This window comes from Nestor notabilis, unplaced genomic scaffold (assembly GCF_000696875.1).
Source record: "Nestor notabilis isolate BGI_N333 unplaced genomic scaffold, ASM69687v1 scaffold27446, whole genome shotgun sequence".
NCBI classification, from domain to species: Eukaryota; Metazoa; Chordata; class Aves; order Psittaciformes; family Psittacidae; genus Nestor; species Nestor notabilis.
Genome location: NW_009932957.1, coordinates 6,355 through 31,265, shown reverse-complemented (window position 1 = coordinate 31,265; position 24,911 = coordinate 6,355). Strand labels below are relative to the sequence as shown.

The 24,911-nt window shown below is 43.2% G+C and overlaps 1 protein-coding gene across 1 annotated transcript; it reads left to right on the top strand.

The window, feature by feature from the left end:
* Nucleotides 1–1,308: 1,308 nt before the first annotated feature.
* PGR (progesterone receptor) lies at nt 1,309–24,911 on the top strand (the record flags this gene model as incomplete). Its single annotated transcript, XM_010016639.1, has 7 exons — nt 1,309–1,472; nt 5,553–5,669; nt 9,824–10,102; nt 13,013–13,157; nt 20,811–20,941; nt 23,219–23,376; nt 24,274–24,911. Coding segments are annotated over 7 exons (1,147 nt in total), but the record flags the coding sequence as incomplete, so codon positions are not given.

Sequence of the window (24,911 nt, the reverse complement as noted above, 5' to 3'; positions counted from 1 at the left end):
TTCTCCCCTAACTCACACCAGCTTCTTGTCTTTTAGGGTGGTCCATATGTACCGTAGGTCTCTACGTGCCTGTACTGTCCCTTTATTTCCCCTAACACAAGTAATTTTCCCTTTTCTCTGCCCTCTGGTTCCATATTTGTCAAGGTGTGGGCTTCACTGGCACGTCTATTTTGGTTTGACTTTTATCCCTCTGTATTCAAGTGGTAAGATTCCCACTCTTGTTTTTATTATCTCACTCCCTGTTGGTCAGAGCCAGCACACCAGGGACAGGAGTGGTTTCGTTTGGGCTGGAGTTCTAAGGGTTTTGTGAATGTTGGAGAACTATGGGTTTGGTTTTTTAAATGTGTAACCAAATCTGCTCAGACTTTCTTGAGGAAAGGAAAAGGAATTTTCCATGCAGAAGCCAGCCCACATGCAAATGTTCAGCCCACATCGGGGAACGTGGATGTTCTGGAGAGCTTCCGAGTGAAGGCACCAAAGTCTTAAAAAAAGGTGTTATTTTCTAGCTTCATCTGGAAATGGCTGGAACCGTGTTGGACAGAATTCTCTGTGAAAATCACTTGCAGCATACCCTGTAGAAGTGGCAGTTTAAAATGGTGCAAATAAAACCAACAAGATGGGCCTTACCAGAGGCAGCCCTCAGCAGGTCTGGGCTGTCTCTCACATGCGCTGCAGAGGATCAGGCTCTGAACTTCACAACCACCGCTGGTTCTGCTGGTTCAGCCCTTACCATTAGAAGCAGCTCGAAGGTGGTTGCAACAGCGCTTCGGTTGGAGATGGCCTGTGTTTACATAGGAAAACCAGATCCAGAAACTAGGAATACATGTTCTTTTCCAAAGTGCTGGGGTGAAATGATCATTTATTGCTGTGGATTTATACCCATGTATGGCTTAATTTGCACAGCTTCTTTGGTAATAATATCCCAATAGAAAACTCTGTGATGATACTGGAAATGAAGCTCTTGTAGAACTCCATGCAGGCTGCAGGGAATGTGACAGTAATGAAAACAGTATGGAATACGAGCGTGTTTTAAGAGTCAATTTTAAAGGTTAGGGTAATTGTGCAAGAAACTTGGCTTCAGAAACGTGTAAGGCAAGAAATCCTGACCTAGTCAAATAGGCCGTGAAAAATCCATACAGCTTCCCTTCTGCTTTACAGAAGTCAGTGTTTAACTCTTTCAGAGTCTGTGTGCAGAGCTGGGATATCTGAGGTTAAAGGCAATCCGTTTCTTGCAGTTAGGAGTATTACGTTTGCCAGTATCCCATAGATCTTAATTTAAAGTATTTCTATGCCTTTTTTTCCCTGTAGCCCTGGAATGAGATCAGATGTAAGCTCTTCTCCATCCACAACCTCAGCAACTACGGGACCACCTCCCAAGCTCTGTCTTGTCTGCTCTGACGAGGCCTCGGGGTGTCATTATGGGGTTCTTACTTGTGGCAGCTGCAAAGTGTTCTTCAAGAGAGCTGTGGAAGGTAAGACATGGCGTGAGGAATTTCCTGTTTAAAAGTAGGAAATCCACATCCCAAACCAGTCTACTTAATCTGACTGGAATCCGTGCTTTTGCTAGGATCCTGCTGGAAAATCCCATCCATTATATCACTGATCTTTTCATAGTAAATAACATTGATAATGGTGTATCATCTGAAGCATAGATTCCATTTACATTTATAAAATGCTCCCATTCACTCACAGAGTAAAAGGATGTTTTGTTGTCTTGGCTTTTTGTTTCTGTCGTTTTCTTTCACTGTTGTTTTTGTTTATTTGCCCTGTTTATATACAGATATCTGTCTGTGTGATTAGATCTGTCGAGTTTGTGAGTTTCACATTCGATGTTAGCTGGTTTGTGTGTAAAACTGGACGTGAAACTTGATGCGTCTGTTGTATGTGAGGTTACGGTAGTTTCTCAGTTTCTGCTGTGAGCAGTATTGGTTAAATTACATACATGTCCATGCATGTTATTTGCAGGGGTAACGAGGTAACAGGAGCATGTGTGTGGCTTTGGGTTATTGAGATTTCTGGCTAATCACAGGAAGAAAATAATTCTGGAAAACAGAGATGATGGAAAGCTAATGGTGTGTCTGTCGTGTGTACTGCAGGATAAGTAATTGTGAGTTTGGGGCAGCGCGATGACGCTGGGTTGTACCTCAGGCACTATTCACTTCAGTGTCAGAGAGGTGCAGAACAGTGTAATTACATACTGAGCACATTCGCAGTGTCTCTGGTCGCAGTTCCTGCCTCGTGAAGTGGCGCCGTTCTCGGTTACAGCCTTCCAGGCGTTCCTGTCCCGTGCCTCCTTCATGCAGCGTTACTGGGGACTTGGAAGTGAATCAGACACTCGTTTTCTGCTGGTGATTTCACACGCTGGGTTTCACTGGAGACCAGGTTGTGTTGACAAAGACGAGCCACGGTTCAGTCCTTCAGGAGCAGCACTTCCTCCCAGTTCCCAGCCCACTGGATGCAGCAGGGAGCTGTGTGGAGGTGCAGAGCCTCTTGGAGGGATCGGAAGCGTTGACTTCTTATCGCAGTTGTTGCTAGTCACCAGGGGAAGGGATGGCAGTTCTGTGGGAGGCAGAGCCTGTTCCTGGAGGGTAACAGGAGACAGTATGAGCTCCAGTGCAGGGCACTGGGCTGCGTGGGCTCACCGTGACTCCCAGCTGGTCCTGTGTGAAGTTGCGCTCCTATTTAGAGCCAGGCTCTTTAGCTGAAGCAAATAGTCATCTGTATCCTTAATGGAAATAGGTCACTGGGTATCCCTCAGGAGTATGGCAACTGGGTATACATCATAGCCTTGGTTTTGCACATCCTTAAACAAATCACAGAAGTACCAATACATGAAGAAATCAACCCAGTGATTCTTTTTGATCAGTGATGCAACTTGCTACATCTTATATCAGCTGAATTAACGTTAAAAATGGAAGAAGGCTTGTAGCTGAGAAACTGCAATCAATTCCTCAAGGCTTACCTCTGCTTTCATTTTTAATTGTTTCATAGATTATCCCAACCTTAATCCTTCTGATTAAATCACAGAATCCCAGACTGGTTTGTATTGGAAGGACGTTAAAGCTCCTCCAGTTGCAACCCCCTGCTATGCGCAGGGACACCTTCCACTAGACCAGGTTTCTCCAAGCCCTGTCCAACCTGGCATGATACTGTACATGTTTTCAGGAGCCATTCCAGGATCTGTTAGCTCTAGAATTCACTTTAAGGAACAAATAATTTGCTTTGTCTCTTACAGGCATTTTTCTTATTAGGAACATATGTAAAAGGAATTTGTTTCTGCAATATCCTTTTTACTAATAGCTGCCAGGCACCTGTCGGTACATACATCAAGCTGGCTCTGCACACTGGTCATCCAGCCTTTAGCGTGAAACCCTGTTTTGTACCTTTGTCTACACACGTGTGCTGTGACAGAAACAGTCACAGAAACTGAAAGTACCAGTATTTAGAAAATCAATATAGTGTATTTCTTTCAGCAAAGAGTAGAACCAGAGAAGAGGAAGGTTGAAGGTGGGATGTCAGCTGTATATTTATATGCAGCTCTTCATGCAAACGGGCTGTGTTCAGGAGCCCCAGGTGGCCAAAGCCATCTTGTTCTAGTTCTTATTTTTGTGGTGGTTCAGAGCCTTCATCCCAGAAGCAGCCCCGTTCGCTCCCCAACAACCGCGATCCTCCCCACCTCCGCTTCCTCGCCTTGCTTCACATCCTCACACCTTCCCTTCCCTTCGGCTTCCCAACACCTCTGCCTCCTGCTGTGCTCCAGATCATCCTTCTTCTTCAGCATTTCTAATTCCATCTTCCAAAGCCGGCAGTTTCTAACCTTTTATACGCCATCGTGCTCAAATGTGCAAAGACTCGTTCAGTCTCGCAGGGCTTCAGAGCCCCTGGCACTGACTGGTGCAACTCTGAAGAGTGTCCAGCCGCTGTAAAATGCCCCTGTCTCCTGTAAGTACCCTTGGAAGCACCTCCAGTTGCTCACTGCCAGTTTTTACCAGTGAAGTGTCTGGGTTTTGAGCAGTAAAGATAATTCCTTCTTGCAGCTGGCCTGTTTGTTATCTGGGCAGCAGCCAGACACAGAGCAGAAAGTGGCATCAACTTCCCTTTATTTTCCCACAAAGCCTTCGTGTGACAAGAAGGCTTTAATAGATGTAATACAAAGAAATAGTGTAGCTTTCACCTAAAAAAAAAAAGGCAAGAATAGGCAAGTAGTAAATACAAGAAACCAAACAGCACCTTCACAGAGATGAAGCTCTTTGTTAGGAGAAAAATGGAACAGCTCGGGAAATTCACCCCCGAAGCAACTGCATTGACTGTGTGAAGCGTGGTCTCATTGAACATCTTGTGAGACACGAAATTGCAGTCTCCGTTTGACTGCAGCGTGACAGTCATTGGTTTGTATTTCACATGCGTGTGTATGTTCTGTATGTACAAGTATGCAAATAGGAAACAGAATCGTGAATCATGGGTCTATTTTCTGACTTGTCTTAAACACAAAGATTACACAAGGGTCAGGAAGGGTTCCTCTTCTTCGCAGGAAAAGGGAAGGGGGGTCATTCATAAAGACATCGAGTGCTTCCTTGGAATGTCAACTTGAAACACTTCCCTGGAGAAGGCTAACTAAAGCCATAGTAATGGACTCTGCCTACCCATCAGTTTCACAGCTGACTTGAAACAAATCCCTTCACCAAGCTCTTCTGTGAGAAGACTCTCAGACTCCATTGTTGATAACTCAGTATTGGGAAAACATGCCTGTTCCTTACAATATTATACTATCAGGACTTTGAAATACAGTGAACAGCCTAGGCTGCAGCTTTGCACCCTCTAAAGCAACATGTTTCTTGATCTGTGTGTGAGAGAAGGATGTATCTTTCAGTAATACCTTTCTCTACGTAAGTTCTGTTGAAACATTTATTCATACGACTTAAAAAATTAAGAATAGATACTCCTCCCCTGTTGCCCCGCTCTCATCAGCTAAGAAATACAGTTTAATTTGTGTAGTTCAAGCTTTGCCGTGTTTCCGGGGTCAGTTTTCCTCTGAGCTGTGAATCCATGGAAATGTCAGAGAACTTGGTTTGCCCAGCTCAGACTCTTAACTTAAACAAAGAGGAGGCCTCATGACTTTGAAAATGCTGCAAGCTTGGTCTGTGTGTCTGTAGAAATGGCTACGTGTACACTTCCAAAATGTGGTCATGAGCGCTGTTTACATCTTTTGTGGAACTGTTTAGGGAAATTGGAAACAATATCGCTGTGCAAGATGGGAGGTGAGGATGTGGAAGTAAGAGAAAAATGGATTTAAGAACAGAATTTGCCTGATGTTAACAAATAGAAAACAGGATTTCTACCTAAAATTATTGGCTTTGGTGGCTAAATATGAGAAATATGTTTGGCGTATAGATGCATGAAATCATATGGGTACTGATGTTATTTTGGCAAGAAATGGGATACAATAAGTAAAGTTGTTCTGTAGTCCCCAGCTGTTTAACATTACCGAGAGAGACGGAATGCCTTCCTGTGCTGCTCTGAGCTGATGGTTCTTTCCGTGTGCTTGTGAACAGGGCAGCACAACTACCTGTGTGCTGGGAGGAATGACTGCATCATCGACAAAATTCGGAGGAAAAACTGCCCAGCGTGCCGCTACCGCAAGTGTCTCCAGGCGGGAATGAACCTCGAAGGTACCTTATGCTCAAATCCCATTCTTATGTTTGAGTCTTAGACAATAAAAATGTGATGCTGCTTATGAGGCAATTACCTGAGCAGCACTTTAACATGTTAAAAGTACTGGGGTTTATGGCGTGTGTGAGGAGTTTAATGAAAAGCAGGAGGTTTCAGCGCTGCCGTTTCTCCTGTCCTTTCCTCTCGCACTCAGCTGCTCGCTCTCGGGCTGTTCAGCAGAAGTGAGTCATACCCGCAGAGCAGGGTTATTTTTCATTCCTGTCAGCACATACATCTTGGTGCCTTTTCACTGACTGTGAGACAGCAGAACTCCGGGAGATCACCTGTAGGAAAGCGTGATGCCGGCTTGTCCTGCCGCAGGAGAGTAACCTGGCACCAAAACCATGGCGGAGAGGGAAAGCCCAGAGCCACAGACCTAACTTGGATGGGTCCTAGATAGTCAGACAGAAGAGAAGCGGTTTTGTTCATGCTGGGGACCCTTCTTAAATCTCTCTAGAAAAGATAGACTAAATAAATAAATTTAAATGTATTTGTTCTCTGCCAAGTCCTGAATGGCTTATGAGAAACTGAAGACCATCAACTAGAGATTTAGTAGCAGTTGTAAAGTGGCATAAAACATTTTTATTAGTGTCAGCTATGTTTTATTCTTGATATTTTTCATTGAGCTGCAGAGATTAATACAGTTCTTAACAGCAGAGTTATCATGGTTATACTGGTATAATCAAAGTTGTCAGATAAAATAAAAATGTCAGAAATGTATTTGTGGGATAGATGTGAATAGAGCTTCATTCAGTCAGTGATAATATCCTTTGGTAGAGTCTAAGTGGTGAATTATGTTAAAGAGATGGAAGATACATATAATTTTTATTTTGAGGTGGAAAAGAATACATTTTAGTTTAAGAGTTGTTTCTATTTTTTCTCACCATAGTTGTTTTCAAAATACAGATATTCATGTCTATAGATTCATATATCTATATTATATATATGATACATATATATAAAAATATAGAGAATTTTCATATATCTTCATGTAGATTCATTTATCTATATGAACAAAGCACTTTATAATGTATGTTACTCCAAAAGTAAGCCCTTCCATTCCTTTCAAAGCACTTTATAATGTATATTACTCCAAAAGTAAGCCCTTCCATTCCAATGGTAAGCATCAGTTTATGGGAATTCATTTTAAAGCAGACCCCAACAGAGCTCTCTTGGGCTCTAGGACGAGTTCTTTGAGTTCCTTTCTTCACTGGAGAAAATGGAAGTTGAATGACGTCTGATACTTGCCACTTTTCCACATGAAGTCTGGAGCCCTTCCAGCTATAGTTTGTGTGCCTGAATTCTGGCACAGAGGATCCCACAGAACACTGACTTTTTGGAGGGTGGATGTCGTTACATAAGTTGTTGGAAAAGGCAGAGCAGAGCTTTTGTGACTGAGAGGGAAAAGGATCTAGAAACTCGGCAACACAGAAATGGAAGAACCCAAGATAGTGTGAAACAGTGAAAAACAAGCATGAAAACAAGGATTTATTGGACAGAGCTGAACAGATGGTGATTTGGTTGTAATTCCAGAAGAACTCTCAGGAAAAAAAACCCTGGAAGGCAGCATAAAGCGCAGAAGAAACTAAAGAGAAGTTCCTTTCGCCTTGTCTGTTTCAGGGTCACTGTTCAGGAATTATTGGTATTTCAAAGCTAATTAAACGGGCATACTTTTTCGACAGTAATTTCTTTTTGGCCAGTCATCAGATGTATCCTCAGTGCATAAATAATAGTTATCAGCAAACCAGTTAAGGAATGGTGAGAGATCAGATTCTCCCAGCACGGCCCTTGCGCTTGCCCCTGCTTGCTGGTAGGCTTCTTCCAGGAATCTGTTCAGGCACATTGGGAATAGCTCTTGGTTTCGAACACCTGCGGTGAGTTTCACAGTTAGGTGTCGGGTAGAAGGCTAACTTACTTGTAAATAACTAAATACATACACAAAATCTACCACGCAGTGTTTTAATTCTGACCTGCTCTTGTGCTGAGACAAAAGTGGTTCCTTCTGCATTAGAAACATGCTACTTGACCACTTTCTCTTATGGTCTGTTTTCTCATCAGTCATACCTCTGGCCCTACTTATCAACCTTTCCTGGAATGTGCTTATTTCTATTGCATAGGGTCTTGGGTGTAGGGGACTGGAAGAACATACAACTATCAAGCTTGCAGGTACCAGAGATTTACACAGAGAATAATGGTATTTTGTACTGCAGCTTCTGTTTCTTTGAATTCTTATTTCTACTTCCCTCGTTAATTGACCCTGGGTATTCCTTGGCACCCGTCCTCTTTCTGATGTGTTTGAAGACAAGATTTATTGTTAGGTTTTATGCCTGTAAAAAGTCATCTCTTAATTGTCTTTGGCCTTTCAGACTGCAATTTATAGTTAAACTGTTGGCAGTTTATGGGTTTGCTCTGCCATCTTCATTTTGAGTTTATTCTCTTCTCCTTTCTACCCAGACTCATTGCCCTGCCCTGTGCCTGCTGTGGGTTTGTCATCGTAAGCCCCATTTTAGAAGTGAGGTGCATGGTCTCTGTGTCTGATCTCCAGCACCATGGTGGGGGTGTTTCACAGAAAATCTTGGATGCTTTCATTCCCATGGCGAATTTCTCTGTAGGGATTAATCTTCTGTGATTTGCCCTAAGGACCTGGTTTTAAATGTGTGGTGGTGTTATATCTGAAAATAAACTGTAAAGTAACACATTATCTCAACTTCCTTCTTTTGTGAGTTACAATTAGATATCTAAGTCAGGTCTATTAGCCTAATAAAAATTCTTGCATAATACTTTGTCTTATCAGATAGATTTCATTTGATTATCATTTCAGCAGACTTTCGGGGCTGGAAATACTCCATACCAGGTGTCTGCATTAAGCTGAAGGCATGTGCCTGGAAATTTAAGTCAAAGCTGTTTGTTTGCTTTTGGGAACAAGGATATTGAGGCAAAAAATGCCAGAATGTAGAAAGGATTCTGGAGCAGCCGTTTAAAAATCTGATGAGACCAACGAGAAGCATTTTGCTTCAAGGAAGTAACTGTTGCTGTTCCCCTATGTCAGTCTTGGCAGTCGTGGCCTTTGGGAAAATGCGATTTATACAAGGCCCATGGAGAATTTTGTGTCTTTACCAGTTAGTTTTGAAGTCCCTGTCCTGGATAGTGGGAGAAATGGGCTCAGGACAGGGATTTGAGATGTTTTTAAGCTACAGAGTTGGGGCGTTTCTGATGATTGGAGATTTTGAATAGGTCAGTAGAAACTTTGCGAAGCCGCATGACATGATGCTTCTGTGTGCGACTGACTGGTCTCAGAAGTTCCAGAACAGAAACCAATTAACTGATTGAGGCACAGAAAGAGAACTGGGATTCATCCTGGTCTGTGTTCACAGCACGCTCAGGGTAGCGGATACACCCAGGATTGCTCACAGCCAAGTAGGAGATCCCGTTATTGACAATACACTAATAAAATTGTTTCTTCAACTTTCTGTAGTTTACAGTTAACATCTCTGTGTGATGGTTTATTTATTTGGCGAGTGAGTTTTATGGTTTAATTACACAGCAATAATTTACATGCAAGAGAGCTGGCAAGAGAAGAATCTGCTCCTGCCCAGCACTGAAAAAACACTGGTTTCCCTGGCTTGAGACATTGAGTAACTTCTTACCCATTAAATACATACATTTTTTCCTTTCTTCTGTGTGGTTTCTATACCTAATACTTTAAGGCACTTACAAGGTGCACAGTCCTGCAAACACCTCCAGATGGGTGTCGTGCTGTCACAGGGCGTTTCACTGATATTTGACAAATTCATGATAGAAATTGTAGGATCAGGGCTTGTCTTTAAGGATAAGCCTTGATGATGCCTGCAGATGTTGTTTAACTTTTTGAAACATGGACATAAATGTGACTTTCACTGAGACATCACATTTATGTGACAAAACTTATTTTCACAGGAAGTTTAATTAGAGTTAATGTAAAATGATTTACAGCCTTATGAAGAGGTGGTTTAGAAGTTTCGATTGCCTGATGTGCAATTGCAAGAGAGTGGCAGCAGCATTTCCTCTGTGCTCTTTTTATTGCTGTGCAGTGACTTTCCATGAGCTAACCTGTGCCTTACCAAAACTTCCCTAGCTCGAAAAACCAAGAAGAAGATAAAAGGAATCCAGCAGGCGGGTGCAGCGGGAGCACGGGATGCTTCGGAAACGCCTGGAAACAAGAGCGTTGTCCCCGCGTCGCTGCCACAGCTGACCCCAACCCTGGTGTCTCTGTTGGAGGTGATTGAGCCGGAGGTGCTGTACTCGGGCTACGACAGCACACTGCCTGACTCCAGCTGGCGCATCCTCTCCACTCTCAACATGCTGGGAGGGCGGCAGGTTGTGGCTGCAGTGAAGTGGGCGAAGGCAATACCAGGTAACACACAAATACATTTCCTCCTGCGCTGGGCACTCGTGAGGCTGCACCTCGAATCCTGTGTCAGTTCTGGGCCCCTCACTGCAAGAGAGACATTGAGGTGCTGGAGCAGGGCCAGAGAAGGGCACCGGAGCTGGAGCAGGGCCTGGAGCACAAGTGTGATGGGGAAGGGCTGAGGGACCTGGGGGGTTTAGTGTGGAGAAGAGAAGGCTCAGGGGGGACCTGATCGCTCTCTGCAACTGCCTGACAGGAGGATGGAGCCAGGAGGGGGCTGGTCTCTGCTCCCAAGGAACAAGGGGTGGGACAAGAGGAAATGGCCTCAAGCTGCACCAGGGGAGGTTTAGATGGAGCTGAGGAACAATTCCTTGCCCAGAGGGTGCTCAGGCATTGGAACAGGCTGCCCAGGGCAGGGCTAGAGTCACCGTCCCTGCAAGAGTTCACACCCCGTGTAGACACACTGGTGGTGTTGTACTGGCTGGTCTGGATCTGCATCATGGATGGTTCTTTTTTTACTGCCCCTCACCGTAACTGTAGGCTTTTGTTGACTGGGAATAGGCATTCGAGTGTCCAGTTCCAGGGTGGAAGTCAGGACATTCATTGTCTCTCAAGCACTGTAGCCACACGATTAAGCTGACTGTCACCAGGGAAACGGGGAAGGTCTGCGGCTGTTTTGGCTCCCACCTTAAGACACACTTAGCAAGTGCCTCGGAGAAGTAGTGATGTCAGATCCTGGCCTTGGACGTGGCACATGCCATCCCATGGTACACTCTTGGGATAGGCCAGGGCTGAAGGTGAAGCTGAGGGTCTCTTTATTTATTCCTGACAGAACGAAGACTAGTGTTTTTCTCCCTTCCACTTCTGCTCGATACCATTAACTACCTGCTTTCGAAACCCCAGCATAACCATCTCCGTAATGCGGATGGTGCCCAAGAATAACATCACTTAGCAGGGCTGCCAAAAAAAAAAGCCCAATAATGGAATTCATGAGTCATAATGGTGTCTCCTTTGAGGCAGGGGAAATAAATTAACCGTAGGGAAGAAAGGCTGGTAAATTCAAATATACATGTCCAGCAGAGCTGGGAATAGAGGGATTTGTGTGTCCTTCAGGGCTTTTCTGCAGTGGGGGATTGTGGTGAGTTAGCCTGCATTAGGAGAAGTTCACACGCATGCACTTTCTTCTGGGACGAGTCTTTAGGAGACCATCTGGTACTCACAAATACAGATTTAGATGCTGTTTTTATACAACAGTTCTGTGTTCATCATCTCTTCGAACAGTTTCCCTAATTAGAGAAACCCTTCAGGTTGGAACATATGCTCTGAATGTAAATGCCAACCTTCTTTTTAATAATCACACTAATAGGAACTATTCCTGTCCCTTTTTATCTGCTTTTTTCGTTTGTTAAGGTGGTTCTTCATGAGTATTTAATTTGTATATACTGCTGCTGTTGTACACCTTCAGGCATGCTAGCAGTGAGCCAGCACTGCCTGCCAAACCCTTTAGCTGGGATTTCAAAATCATGAAATAACTTTGAAACACTTTGCCTCTGTTTTAGAAGTAGTAAATTGTACTTGATGCTGTCTCCAAAAGCAGAAGCTGTTCTTGGTTAGACATACCAGGTTTTTTTATATATTAAACTACTGTGTGCCATCCATTGGCACATCTTCAGGCAGCAGTGCTGCTTTGAGCTCTTTAGATGTCAGATGCTTAATAAAATTAAATAAAATCAACTGAATTTAGACTTTAATGATGATTCAGTATGGCACAAACGTGTCTTGCTAAATGTAGGCAGGATCTAATAGGAACTAGTGCTGCACATTAAAAGCTGTCTACATTTTAAGACTATTTAAGGGACCAGTTTTGAGATTTTACACATTTCCTCACTGATTAATTGGCTCTGCTCATGCTGCAGTGTAAGATTAGAAGCAGTTACTGATGGTAACCAATGCAATACATATTTTGTAAGTTCAGTGTAGAATTGTTGAAGAAGAACAAAAATTGACATTAAACCTCTTAGTGCCTAGTGGGCTGCACTTACAAAAGTCAAAAATACTGTGATTTTTGGAAGATGGCGCAATGAATTATAGTGTATGTGAAATATAGTTGTTGGCTTTTGTAATCCAGCTAACTGCCCATGGGTTCCAGATCAGCACACATATATTCTGGTTAATTTTATATATTACATCCCCTTTTACTACCTGTAGTACATATCAGAGTACCCATCTGGTACTCTGTCCATCCAGAACGTAACTAATATCACGGTTGTAAGAGCCCAGGACTCACGGTGTGCATGTGCTTTGGTAGATGGTGAATTTACAGTATAATGCAGAGTTCAAGAGTTGCTCTTGCTGTTGCTTTCTCTTGCCTGTTTTTCTGTTAGGTATGTTTTGTGCAGTTGACAGTCACACATTCAAACCAGTGCAAGGTTGAGTGATATAGGAGCTTTCAACTGAAACCTTCCAGGTCTCATGCGTATTGCCACTGTCCAGAAGACGTAACTAGTCCTTAAACGCTTAAGTTCTACATCTGCAAAATTTTGCACAGGCAGAGGACTCCTTAATGGTGTGCTGAGTGTCTGGATGTAACCTCAGTAGCTGGAAAACACCACTGAAATTTTGCACCCCTTTTAAAATGCACTTTTTTTGTCCAGCAAGAACTTTCTCCTAAGCAGCCTCTTACTGTTCTCAATTTCTTCTTTTCTTCCACCAAAAATCTCATCTAAAATACGTGACTGACTCAGATGGTCATAATATGGCAGGAAAGGCTGTTATTGCAGGTACAGAAATACCCTTTTAAAAGTGGTAGCCTATGTTGGTAAGTCAGGAGCTGTATGGATGGTAACCACAGTCCTTTTCCAAGTCACGGGAGTTTATTTCTTCTTCTTTACTCTCACACCTATTCCTATTTTCCAGGTTTCCGAAACTTACATCTGGATGACCAAATGACCCTTCTGCAGTATTCATGGATGTTCCTAATGGCTTTTGCCTTAGGATGGAGATCATACAAACAATCAAATGGGAATCTCCTGTGCTTTGCCCCAGACCTGATTATTAACGAGTAAGTAAGACCTGACACAGTGCTTCTAGAGTTCGCACTGGGTAGCAATTCCTGCAGAGATCACAGATCAATCTGTCATTTGCAAGGTGGTTTTGGTTTAGGAGCTTGCTTAACATTTTTAAATAAGTCAAATGCAAGAAGGTGGTTTGGATATTAGGTGTATCTGTATCAAGTTTTTGTGGGAGGTGTTTGTACTAAAATATCCCATATTGTGACTGTTCCTGCACCAGGCATTATAATAACTCATTGTATCAGAGACCACATAGCTGAAGCTTTCTGCGATGGAGAGCGAAGTCTGGCAGATTGCATGGTGTTCAGTATCTTTATTGTATGAAAGTGATGGTCCTGCCAGGTTCACAGCATTCTTCATCAGTTAAACATTTGTATCTGAACCTGATTAAAATCTGGCTAGAAAGACAAGGTTACAAATGGAAAAACTTGTCTGATTTGTGTTTTATTGTTGAACTTTGTTAGCACGTTTCAAGAAGAGTTGAATTTTTTAGAATCTTTGGACATCTTTTTTCTTGCACTGCGCATCAGTTTCCCTTGCATTTCTCAAATCCGTGCTGTGCAGTAATTCTGTGTTGTAGAGGAGGGAAAAAGGGAATTCGGGATTGCTCAGGTGAGGGGCAGCAGGCTTTATTGGAGATGCAGTGGGGATAAACATTTTGCACAGGAATATGCATCCGCGTATTACTTCGCGTATATTTCAAAGGTGTAGCAGCAGAATGGGTTAGGTGATGGTGATGCCTTTCTGCCTCCAGTCTGGAGAGCAAACACTGTCTATCCCCTCTCCTGCAGGGATGGATTCAGGATCAGTCTGAATGGACTGTCACACTCTCCTGCCATTTACTTTGGAGACATTTTAGCATTTGTGTCCTTCAGCTCTGATTTTAAAAAGCTGCTTCTTCCCAGAGTGTAACAAACCTGAGTGATCTCTCAGCCTTGCCCCTCCGATGATTCCATGTTTTTAAACCTTACCAAGAGGTTCTGTCTCTGCTTGGAATTAGTTGCTGGAAATTGTGTGTGAATCTTCGAGGTTGCTGGCCAGAGCCATGCAAAGCCAGTTGACCCACCTGCAGGTTCCTTCCGAGGTGATGCTGCCACTATGGATTTGCCATTTGTGGGAGCTAAAACGAGTCAATACAATTACACATACAGTCAAAACCTTTTCTTAGCATCACAGTTTCACTGACAGTGGTTTAAAAACTGATTCAAGTGACAAGGTTTTGTTCATGTCTCTGTTTTGTGTCTCTAAAATGGGGGCAACACTCATCCTTTTGGCACGCTCTGAGACAGCAGTCTTAATATTTGTGTTCCTGTTGCACTTCAGAATCAGAGCTCCCAAATCTTTTCTCTGTTTAGAAAACTGTTACATTTCAGACTACTCCTTTTTCGTGTTTATTTATTTATTCCTTTTTTATTTCAATGTAACGCTTTGCCAGAGCGTTTATAAACTGTCAGCATGTTTTTACAATAACAGTTTTCTTAGAGAGGTGGTGAGCAGATGCCAGGTGAGGGCCCATCTGTGTGCTGGTGTTTGTTGAAGTTCTTAGAATTACGGCTCTGGAGTAAAGCAGTCTCTGTGTGGTGGAACTGACATAACTGATGTTGTCACTGACAAGCGCAGTAACATCTGATTTGCTTTAAGTCAGGGCTCTCCTGCTGTTTTAGCAGTGGGTCAGAACCACGCAGCTTTACAGCTGCCTGTGCGTTGGTACCCAGCACTTTTACTGCCATCCTGTTGTACTAAATATTAATTCTCAGTTTCGGTACATAAATTGTTTATCAAAGTGACATTTGTTTTCAATAAAATATGTAGACTGAGAGAATTGCCATTTCTTCTCCAGTGTGCTACAGGTTCCCCATAAAACTCCCTGGTCGTAACTTTTTATGTACCATTCATCAATAAAATACAGCCACCCCTGAGCTAAACGTGACAAATACTGAATGATAGATGAAACTACATGAGTTACAAGAGGCTTCTGAAGCACAGGGAACGCCAGAGGGGCTGTGCTGCTGCGGAAGTGTTGCCGATACTGAAGGGTTGGGTGTGACAAGAGGGACGTCATGGCATCAAGGGAAAAATGCACTTGGGTTTTAGTGGTCAGAGGTGTCTGATCTCTCTGCTTAATGCGTCATTCAAACAATAGTTCTGCAGTATGTGATATCCCCAAGAAAGTGCTACTTTCTGATGTGCATCTCGGTGATCTTTCACCCAAACAACTCCCTCCCACACTCACCCACCACCCCACCACCACCCCCCTTAAAACTCACTGAATGTTTGAGGTATGCTAGAAACGTGTCCAAGGTAGAGTCATAAGTTCACAGAATCATCACCACAGACTTGTTTGAATTGGAAGGGACCTTAAAACTCCTCCAGCTCCAACCCCTGCCCCGGGCAGGGACACCTTCCACTAGAGCAAGTTGCTCCAAGCCCCTGTGTCCAACCTGGCCGTGAACGCCGCCAGGGATGGGGTTTACGTTCTTCTGTTGTTTGGTTTGTTGTGGTGTTTTTGTTTTGTTTTTCTCCATCTTAATGATCCATTTGGAAAAAGAAATTAAATTGTTTCTACGCTCTGTAGTGTTGTTTGTGAAACAGAATTGAAACCTCCATTTTGATTGTCTGAAATCTAGGATCAAGGTCAATTTTACAGTTAACTGAAGCTGTCTGCATCAGATTTTGGCTTCCTGTTCAGTAGTTTCAGGTTTGTGCATGCAGATAAAGAGATGTGAGTTGTTCAAACTTGTAATTTTTGAGATCTGCAAATGACATTTCTACAGGTCTGTTCTTTAGATGAACATTTTTCATTTGTAACTAAGAGTTTGGCTCCGTATCAGTAATTGCACTTTCAAAGCCTTATTTCAGTGAAAGACTAGAACAAAATCGTGAATCTTTACCCATACTGCATTCGAATGCAGTAACTCCAGGAGGTCCTTATCTCCAAGCCCCAGAGCCTTTAGATTGATGATGTACTGGTTTTTCTTAAATGGAAGTACAAACAAGTTGAGGAGTTGGCAGGAACTTCCAAGCCTCCCATGAGCCCCTCAGGCAGACTTGTATCATTTGAGCCTTACAAAACAGTGGCAAATATTCACATGGATGGGTTTTCAATTCTGTTGCGTAACTTGAGTTTACACATCAAACAAAACTGTATGTATCACATTATGCTGTGATAAACATCTCGATGCGTATATGGAATTGCACATATTTGAATCTCAGTATGATCTTAAAAATATATTTAGCCTACTTTTCACCCCTTAAATCCCTTTGATTTTACTTATAAACAAATCATAGAATCCTCGACTGGTTTGGGTTGGAAGGGACCTTAAAGCTCCTCCAGTTCCAACCCCTGCCACGGGCAGGGACACCTTCCACTAGAGCAGGTTGCTCCAAGCCCCTGTGTCCAAGCTGGCCTTGAACACTGCCAGGGAGGGGGCAGCCACAGCTCCTCTGGGCCAAGAGAAAATTCACCCTCGGAAGGGTCATAAGGAAAGTGTAGGTGTTGTTGGGTACAATGTAAATGAAGAAATAGAACAGACAATCATCTTATAAGCACATTATTCAAATTAATGTAACCACAAAATACTTGAGTTCTTTATGGGGATAATAAGACTTTCTTTAGATGCGTGTATCTGCTCAAGCATCTGAGCAACATCACTCTTCCATGCATTTATCCTTGCACCAAACCTGTCTTTTGTATTCCTTTGTAGTTACTATTTACTTAGATGGAGTAGCAAGATCCACGAGCTCATGTCGACACTTTTCAGGCTACTGTGTGTAACTGGGCTGTACATAAGAACCAGTCTAACCCGTTGAGAGGTTTGTCATGCTACATTTTCAGCTAACAGATCCTTGGCATTTATAAACATCTTACCATGAATGCACAAAAAGCTTCCCAGAAATTAGTGGGTTGTTTTGCTGCGTGCTCAGGTAGCTTTGCTGTGGTGGTGAAGGCCACTCGGCATTAGTACCACTGGAGATTCCTCCATAATTGAATTTTCCAAGTATCATCGATGCAGCCTGGGGTGGGAAAGAGAATTAAACTCTGTTCTTCTCAAGTCTCAAGCTGGCAGCCTGGTCATTTGTCCAGGCTACTCCTAAAAATTGAATACTTACTGGATATTCCATTTATATGTCTGTACTCCAGTCATTTATTTGGGGGGGTGGGAATCATCCAATATAGCTGAATAATGTTTATCACATTGGCTATTCTAGGTTAAATATGTCTTACAGGGTTGGGTAGGTCGGGTTATAAGGGCAAGGGAGGGGCAAAAATGCATTTTAAGTTATTTTAAGGCTTTGGAAAATATTTTAGATTTACATTTCTGTGCTTCATTTCTGGGTAGAAATAATACACTTCAGTGGGTTAGTGTGTGGCTGTTCAGGGAGCTCATCGTTTTACATTTCAAAACAAGAAAAATGATTCTTTGATGGCAGTATGTACTAGCTGGCAGTCTTATACATAATATATGTGTTTTTATGCACATACACACACAAAACTCAATTCAAGTTGTTGAAAAGTTTGGCAGCTTAATAAATCTTTGGCTTCAGAGCATCATTTAGTGTCTGGAGGTTGTATAAACCTGTGCTTTTGCAGTATCGTCCAACTGTTTCTGCAGTTTGTGATTCAAAACATGCTGTTGTTGGAACTGGTACTATTACTACATCAGCTCGAGGCCTCTGGTCATGTCACAGGCAAATGAAATAACAGCAAACAGCAGTAACTAATGCACAGAGTGTTCATCAAGTAGCAAATGCCATTTAATTGCTGCCCAGCTTTAGGAAGAAGCTCTTGGCAGTCCTGTGTCTTAGGATTTTGACTCTGTGTGCGTGCTCACCATCTGAGCTCTTATTGTCTTAGATTTGAGGTCAGATCCTTGGTTTCCTTTGTCATTCTGTGCCATACAGATTTTCTGAATTGGTGTTATTTGAATAGAAAGAAAATATCAAGTGATTCCAGTTTTATAACCAATGTTTCATGAGTTCTCTTATTCCCAGAATTTTTTCTGAACATTCTTTTGGAACTCATTCTGTGGACTCTGTATCATCTGTTTTTCAGAACAGCAGCATCTTGTTTACTGGCTTTTTTATTCTTTTATAGACTTTGCTGAACTGAGTGACTCACAGCAGTGTTGAAAATCATCACATGCTTTTACCATCAACATGCATCCCACACAGCATGTATGTGTACATCCCGTGTATGTTACATGGGCTTTCATGGAGCTCAGGCTTACAGCTAGTGCTCCGCTCACTCCTGGTTACAAAAGCAGAGGAGTATTAGATACTTACAAAACAAGAAGGTGATTCAGATCAGACTGGATTTAGTCACTGCGCAGGATCACTTCAGAAGTGATAAATTGCCGTTAGCTGTTTAAATCTCAATTTATGTGAGTGGGAATAAAAGCAAAAGCTTTGAACTGCTGCGATGGGCCAGTGTCACCCAGTACTCACCGGCCACAACTCCAGCTCTGCCTCCTGAGCTGTTGTGGAGTCAGGCAGCTTCCCTGGATTGCCAGCCCTGATTGTTACCAGAGCTTTACGTGAAGGCTCCCCCAGGTCAGTATGGTTCTGTAGGTAGGTTCTGCTAGGAAGAAATCATGTCTCATGTCATCACTGACTATAATACTGCTTTTAATCAGCTAAGCGTAGTATCTAGTTGAAGTATCTGGTTTATGTGTGGGTAAATTAATTGGTAACCTTGCTAAATGTCCTCTGCAGGGAGGGTGCCAGAGCAGCCAGAAGGAAGCACAGAGCCCCAGACCCTGCTCTCGGCCAGGTCTTTGGTCCATGCCTTTGTGCAGGTCCTCAGCTGGTGGCAGCTGAGATCACGGGTGCACTCTGGCCAGGAGATCCGTGAGGGGAATGTCTGGGACCTCTTCCCAGAGCATTCGCCAGCATTAAGGACTATGCAGTGAATCAGCTTCCCTCTTGCCCTAACACAGCCTGGGTGCGCTGCCCGCCGGGGCATGGTGCAGAGCTCCATGTGCCCTCGCACCAGCGGAAGGGAGGGGGCTGTGCTGTGCTCTGGGGTTTGGAGAGCTGCCATGTGCAGAGCCTTGGTATTGCCAAAAATCCGTGTCTGCAGATAGATTCTCAGGCTCGCGGATGTGATTGCATTTACAGCACAGAGAAAGAAATGACAGGCTGACCCATTTCATAATGTTTATTTTAACCTTCTGCCCAGAAATGGTAATAGTTTTACATGAGGAAAACTGCTGAGCCCTGTCACAGAATGTGTTTAAATTACTCAATTTGAAATATGTCAGATGCCCTTTGATACAGCCCAGAGGGGTTAGGAGAAAACTTGCCAAATGGCCAAATAGTGGCTTTGTGTCAAGTGCCCTGAGAAACATCCCACAACTGGACATCTTACGCTTACTCCTGTGTCGTGCAACTTAACTTCATGTGCACTTTGAGTTCTCACTGTTACTTCTTGACTGTTGAAGTCCAACGTCATGCCAGTGTTTGTAGGCTGGTGTATGTGGTATGTGTGTTGGTGTACATCACCTGTATAGCTCTTGGTACTGTTTGGGTATGAGGCTGTGCCACGTATAGTCCTGTTACATCCAGAAGGAATTGCCCAAAAGCATGCATTTGGGAACGGTGGGGTTTAGACTTGTTCTTCATTGGGGTTTAGTACAGTTTTGATAGCTTGTAGTTCTCTCTGACTTTCAAAGCCCATCTGAATTCCTGTTATTCTTAGGTGACGTTCTTGATTTCACACAGGGTTTCTTAGGATGCTTGTGAGGGCACATCATATGTTGCTTTTGCAGGACTAAGGAAGGAAGAACTGGAAAATGGGAGCAGTGTGGAACTGGTGCAGTTTCACACCCAAATCTTACTCTTTGCTTACACTGGGATTCAGTTTTGTCTGTGTAATTGTTTAGATTGTAATACTGAATAGGTGATGTCTTAGAAGAGGTGACAGCTCATTAACAAAGATTTTCCTTTGATTGTTGATACATCTTCCCGTTTGTGGATAGGAACCATACTGCAGTACAAAGGTAGTGACCTGTAATTGCAATACAAGGCATTGCTTTAAGACTGTAAAGGATGTGAGAAGTAGAAAGTCACTTGAAAAACTGAGAAGTTGTGGAAAGTTGATGTCATCACTAGTGAGCAAATATGTGTTAAATCTAGGTGGGCTTCTCAAAAGTTCTGAAGCAACAAGAATAATCTTATCTCCAGTATGAGATTGTCCATTATCTCGTACAGTATCTCCGTCATGCTTCTTTACACAGATTAAATACTTGGGGACTGCCAAACCTCAAGAACTTCGTCAGGTAGTGACCAAACTGGATTTTTAAGTGAAGTTTGCACTGAACTGTTGTGTTGGCTGTTGATAACAGAGCTTACTGAGCAGTCCTTGGTAAAGACAGGCTTCCTTTGTGGCACTGGGATTTCATACGTCATGCTTCCCTCACACTGCAGTTCTAGGCCAGTGTTTGTATGTGGTGACCAAGGCAATCACCCTGAATGTGTTCACTAGGTTAAAAACCAGCATAATTCTGCTGTGAGACAGGTCACGTACTGCCTTATCATTTGCCTCTACAACCCCTGCTGCTCTTGAATGAAGCGTGGAAGAACTTGGATGTAGAACTTTTCAGATACCTAGACATAAAACTAATTCTTATGCTTTTATTTCTCAGGCAGAGAATGAATCTACCATGTATGTATGAACAGTGCAAACATATGCTCATGGTTGCCCGAGAGCTGTCACGGCTTCAAGTCTCATACGAAGAGTATCTCTGCATGAAAACGTTGCTTCTCCTCTCTACAAGTAAGTGAATAGTTAAATACCTATGGGAGCAATGTAAGTTTAACCTGCCAGTGCTCTGCGTGCACATATGTAGTTTAAAGTGGTGTTAAGTATCTGTTACCAAATAAAAGTCAAAATGTGCATCTTGGCACCTGACTGTGTAGGGTAAGTAAAGGAAGTTCTGCTCTTAGCAGATACCAGACATTCATGCTAAGATATTGTGGATTGTGATCAAAGCTCCAACAGAGGGGCCTAACTCAGAATTGCTATTTAAAATTCTTCAGAAAGTATTTAAATCACAGACTGGCCAAGTAGTTCAGCAGAGTTACTGCTGCATGTGGAAAAGTAAATGTTTTTCAAAGTTTGAACAGTTCAGTACACTGAGGGTTCAAACATTCCCTATCTTTTGTATTTCCACTGAATAATAGCATTAGTTCTTACAAATAGATGAGGACAGATGAAGCCAGGTTGGACACAGGGGCTTGGAGCAACCTGCTCTAGTGGAAGGTGTCCCTGCCCGGGGCAGGGGGTTGGAACTGGAGGAGCCTTAAAGTCCCTTCCAACACAAACCATCCCATGATTCTATGACAATGTGGTAGCGTTGTCCTTTTCCCAGTGGAAGCAGGAGGCTCCTGCAGCCCAGCGTGGTGGGCCCAGCTCAGTGCTGCCGTGACCAGTTCCTTCCCGTGCCATCCCCTCGTTGCCCTGGCAGGGCTGGCACATCCTTGCCTGCCAAGCCCAGAACTGGGACAAGGGCTCCTTTCAGATGGAACTCTTGGCTCCGCGCTGCTGTGGGCTTTGTAGGAACTTGAAACTTCCCCGAAACTGCAGATTTAAAGCAGTTTCTGAAATCTCTCCCAAAAATTCCTCAAGTGTTTGGATGTGGTGTAGGCCAACTTTCCTTACAGCAATTGGAAATTTCCTTAAAGGAATTTCCATGGCAGGAATGGTGAAGAGGCAGCACTCGTACAGTTAAGCCCATTCACAAGTGAAGAGTGGCAGCCCTGGTGTTAACCAGCAGAAGGCCTCTTTGTTATGTTTGCAGTGGAAGACAATACGTTTCCACATTTCTTTCTGAGTACATACATTGTGTGAGTGGAATGTTGTGGAACCTCTGAAAACTGAGTAGCTGAAATTTGTACAGCTTTTTAATCCATGACTTCACAATCTTAATTTATGTTTATTGTGTTTCTGTGTTAAGTTTTCCAAGAGAAGAGAGAGGAGGAGTAAAACAGGAATCCCACAAGGTCTAGGCACCGCTCACATGTAGACGTAGCACAAAGACCTTTTCATTTAAATCACTGAAGCAACAGTTCGTGTTGTCTTCTCCTGTGTAGACAAGGCAGACAAAATACTTCCACATCTCACAGATGCTGACAGCGTAGTGAGGGTTGGATTTTGTAAGGAAGGGAGTGTGGTTTAGAGGCCTCTTTCCTCCTGTCTTGCTTTCAGTCAGCTTTGTCTCAGCTCTGTATCTTCAGCTTTTTCCATCCACTTCACCAAGGAAACCAAACACTTCAAATCAAGCATCTTAAGGACCATGGGAGTTCATATGCTTGATTTATCCTCATCTGTTTACTAGTCCTTGGCCTTTAGAAGGACCATCCCAGTAGGAGAACATAGGTACAGGGACTTAACATGGATTTCAGTCTGAATACGCGCCTCAGTCCCCACGCTTTGGGTTCCTAACCCACAGCTCCTCATCTGTCTGGTGCTGTCACAGTGTCCCATCCCTATTCCAAGAAGCTCTGCCCGAGGCCCGAGTCCTCCCTGGCTTGGGCAGCCAGGTTGTTGTCCAGTCTCTCTGTTACTGCCTTGCCTGGACGCGTTACTTGATCCACGTCAGGAGGTCTGGAACCAGATGATCTTTCAAGATCCGTTCTGAGCCAAGCCATCCCATGATCCTGCCCGTGATCCTGCCCCTGCTCCTCCCTCTGCATGCGGAGTTTTGATGGAATCTGCCTAATGTCACGTTTCCCCAGACATTGAGAACACGGGAGCTCCAGCCCTGGTGGGTCTTCATGAAAGCACTTCCAGAGCCCAGTGCTATTGCTTCCATGGTCCAGTTCTCTTCCTTCTGTTTCTTGTTGGGTTACCTTTGGGATGTCTATTTTCACTTCCAGCAGCGCGATGCCATTGGTTCAACTGCTCATCCGTCCATCTCGGTTTCCACACGCTTTCCTTGTCTTTCATCTGTCCTTGCTTTAAGCCATTTTTGTGTAACTGATGTAAGAGAAGTTAAATCATGGCACAGTTCGTAGATGTATAATGTCTTAAAGGTTTGTATCAATGTTTCAGTTCCTAAGGAAGGCCTGAAGAGTCAATCTTTATTTGAAGAAATCCGTATGACATACATTAAGGAGCTGGGAAAGGCCATAGTGAAGAGAGAAGGGAATTCGAGCCAGAACTGGCAGCGGTTCTATCAACTGACTAAACTGCTGGACTCTATGCATGATGTAAGTTGTGAAATGAACGCTGCAGACCTTCCAGATGGTTGAGTTTGGGGATATGACAATAATCTCCTCTATCCTTCCTTTATTTAAAGGGATAAGCCTCAGGAGGTCAGGGAGGAGACAGTCGTGCTCCCCTACCCCAACTAAAGGTTCTTTGGAGGAGCTGAACGTGGTACTTTCAGTCTACTTTTGCAGTGGACTCAACAGCAATTAATTTTGTCATTGATATAATTTTCTGTATTTTCATTTTTTCAATCTTTAAATTTTAAAAGCTTTAGTTTTTAAAAATTATGTGGCTTTCGAATGGAGGAACTGGGAAGTTGTCAGTGATTTTTCAGCAGCAGCAGAGATGGGGAGTTTAAAAACAGAATTATCTCAGAGACCAACTATTCAAGAATCTATGGAATTGCTTGAAACTGCATTAAAATAATGCATCAGTGCTATTTTTAGCCGAGTAGCAGTCTAATTTTGCAAGGAATTTCAGAATTCAGGCTGCCTCCTTTTGTGGCATGTACTCTAAAATGTGCAGATGGTACAAAATAGTGTTGGAGCTGGATAAGGCAAAGGAAACTTTGAGATCCCAACATTATTTTGTCTTTCTTGTTGCTTTACCAAGCACCTGGAAAGATCTTCTTGAGCTTGTCCATAGGTTCTTTATGTGCTGGAATGTGAACAAGATGAAACCTTTTCAGGATTTGTAAAGACCTTGCACGAGCTGTTGTTTTCTATTAGAACACCAATTACAGGGCTTGCTAATTAAACTGAGGGTAATTAGCACCCAGGCGGGTGCTGGCCTGGGCCTTGCTGCGGAGGCAGAGGAGGGGAGGGAGGAAGGATGTGGGTTAATAGTTCTTCTGTACATATTCGTATGAAAGTAATTCTTTGCTTTATCACTTGTAGGTGGTTGAAAATCTTCTGAGCTTTTGCTTCCAGACATTTTTGGATAAATCCATGAGTATTGAGTTCCCAGAAATGTTGGCAGAAATCATCAGCAATCAGATACCAAAATATTCAAATGGAAATATCAAGAAGCTCTTATTTCATCAGAAGTGACTGCCTTAATACAAAAGGGTTGCCTTAAGAAAACGTCAAATGATAGCTTTTTTTTTTGTAAAGAAAAAACCCTACAGACCTTGTTGGTTGTGTCCTTGCAGCGGTGTTTCTTTTGTAATTATGCACTACATGTGGTTTACAGAGGGCCAAGAGTTAGGCTGGAGGAGCGGCGGATTGCTCACATTGGGAAAGGAGTGGGGAGAAGGGCAAGGAAAAGGAATGGTGTTGGTCAGAAATTCTCTCTCTCCCCTCATGCAACATCCCTGGATGCGTCGGAGCCAGCAGGGCCAGGCTGGGTGCTCCGGACACTGTGCTGGTGGATGAGTTGCTGCAGTTGGCTGAGACAATTTTCTAGGCTTTTTTTTTTTTTTTTTTTTGGGTTTTTTTTTTTAGTCAAGTGTTTTGGATTTATTTTTTAAGGTAGCGTTTGGTTCCTGCATGTGTAACCTGAGGAACGTTTACAAGTGTATATCGGAAAAGGGAAG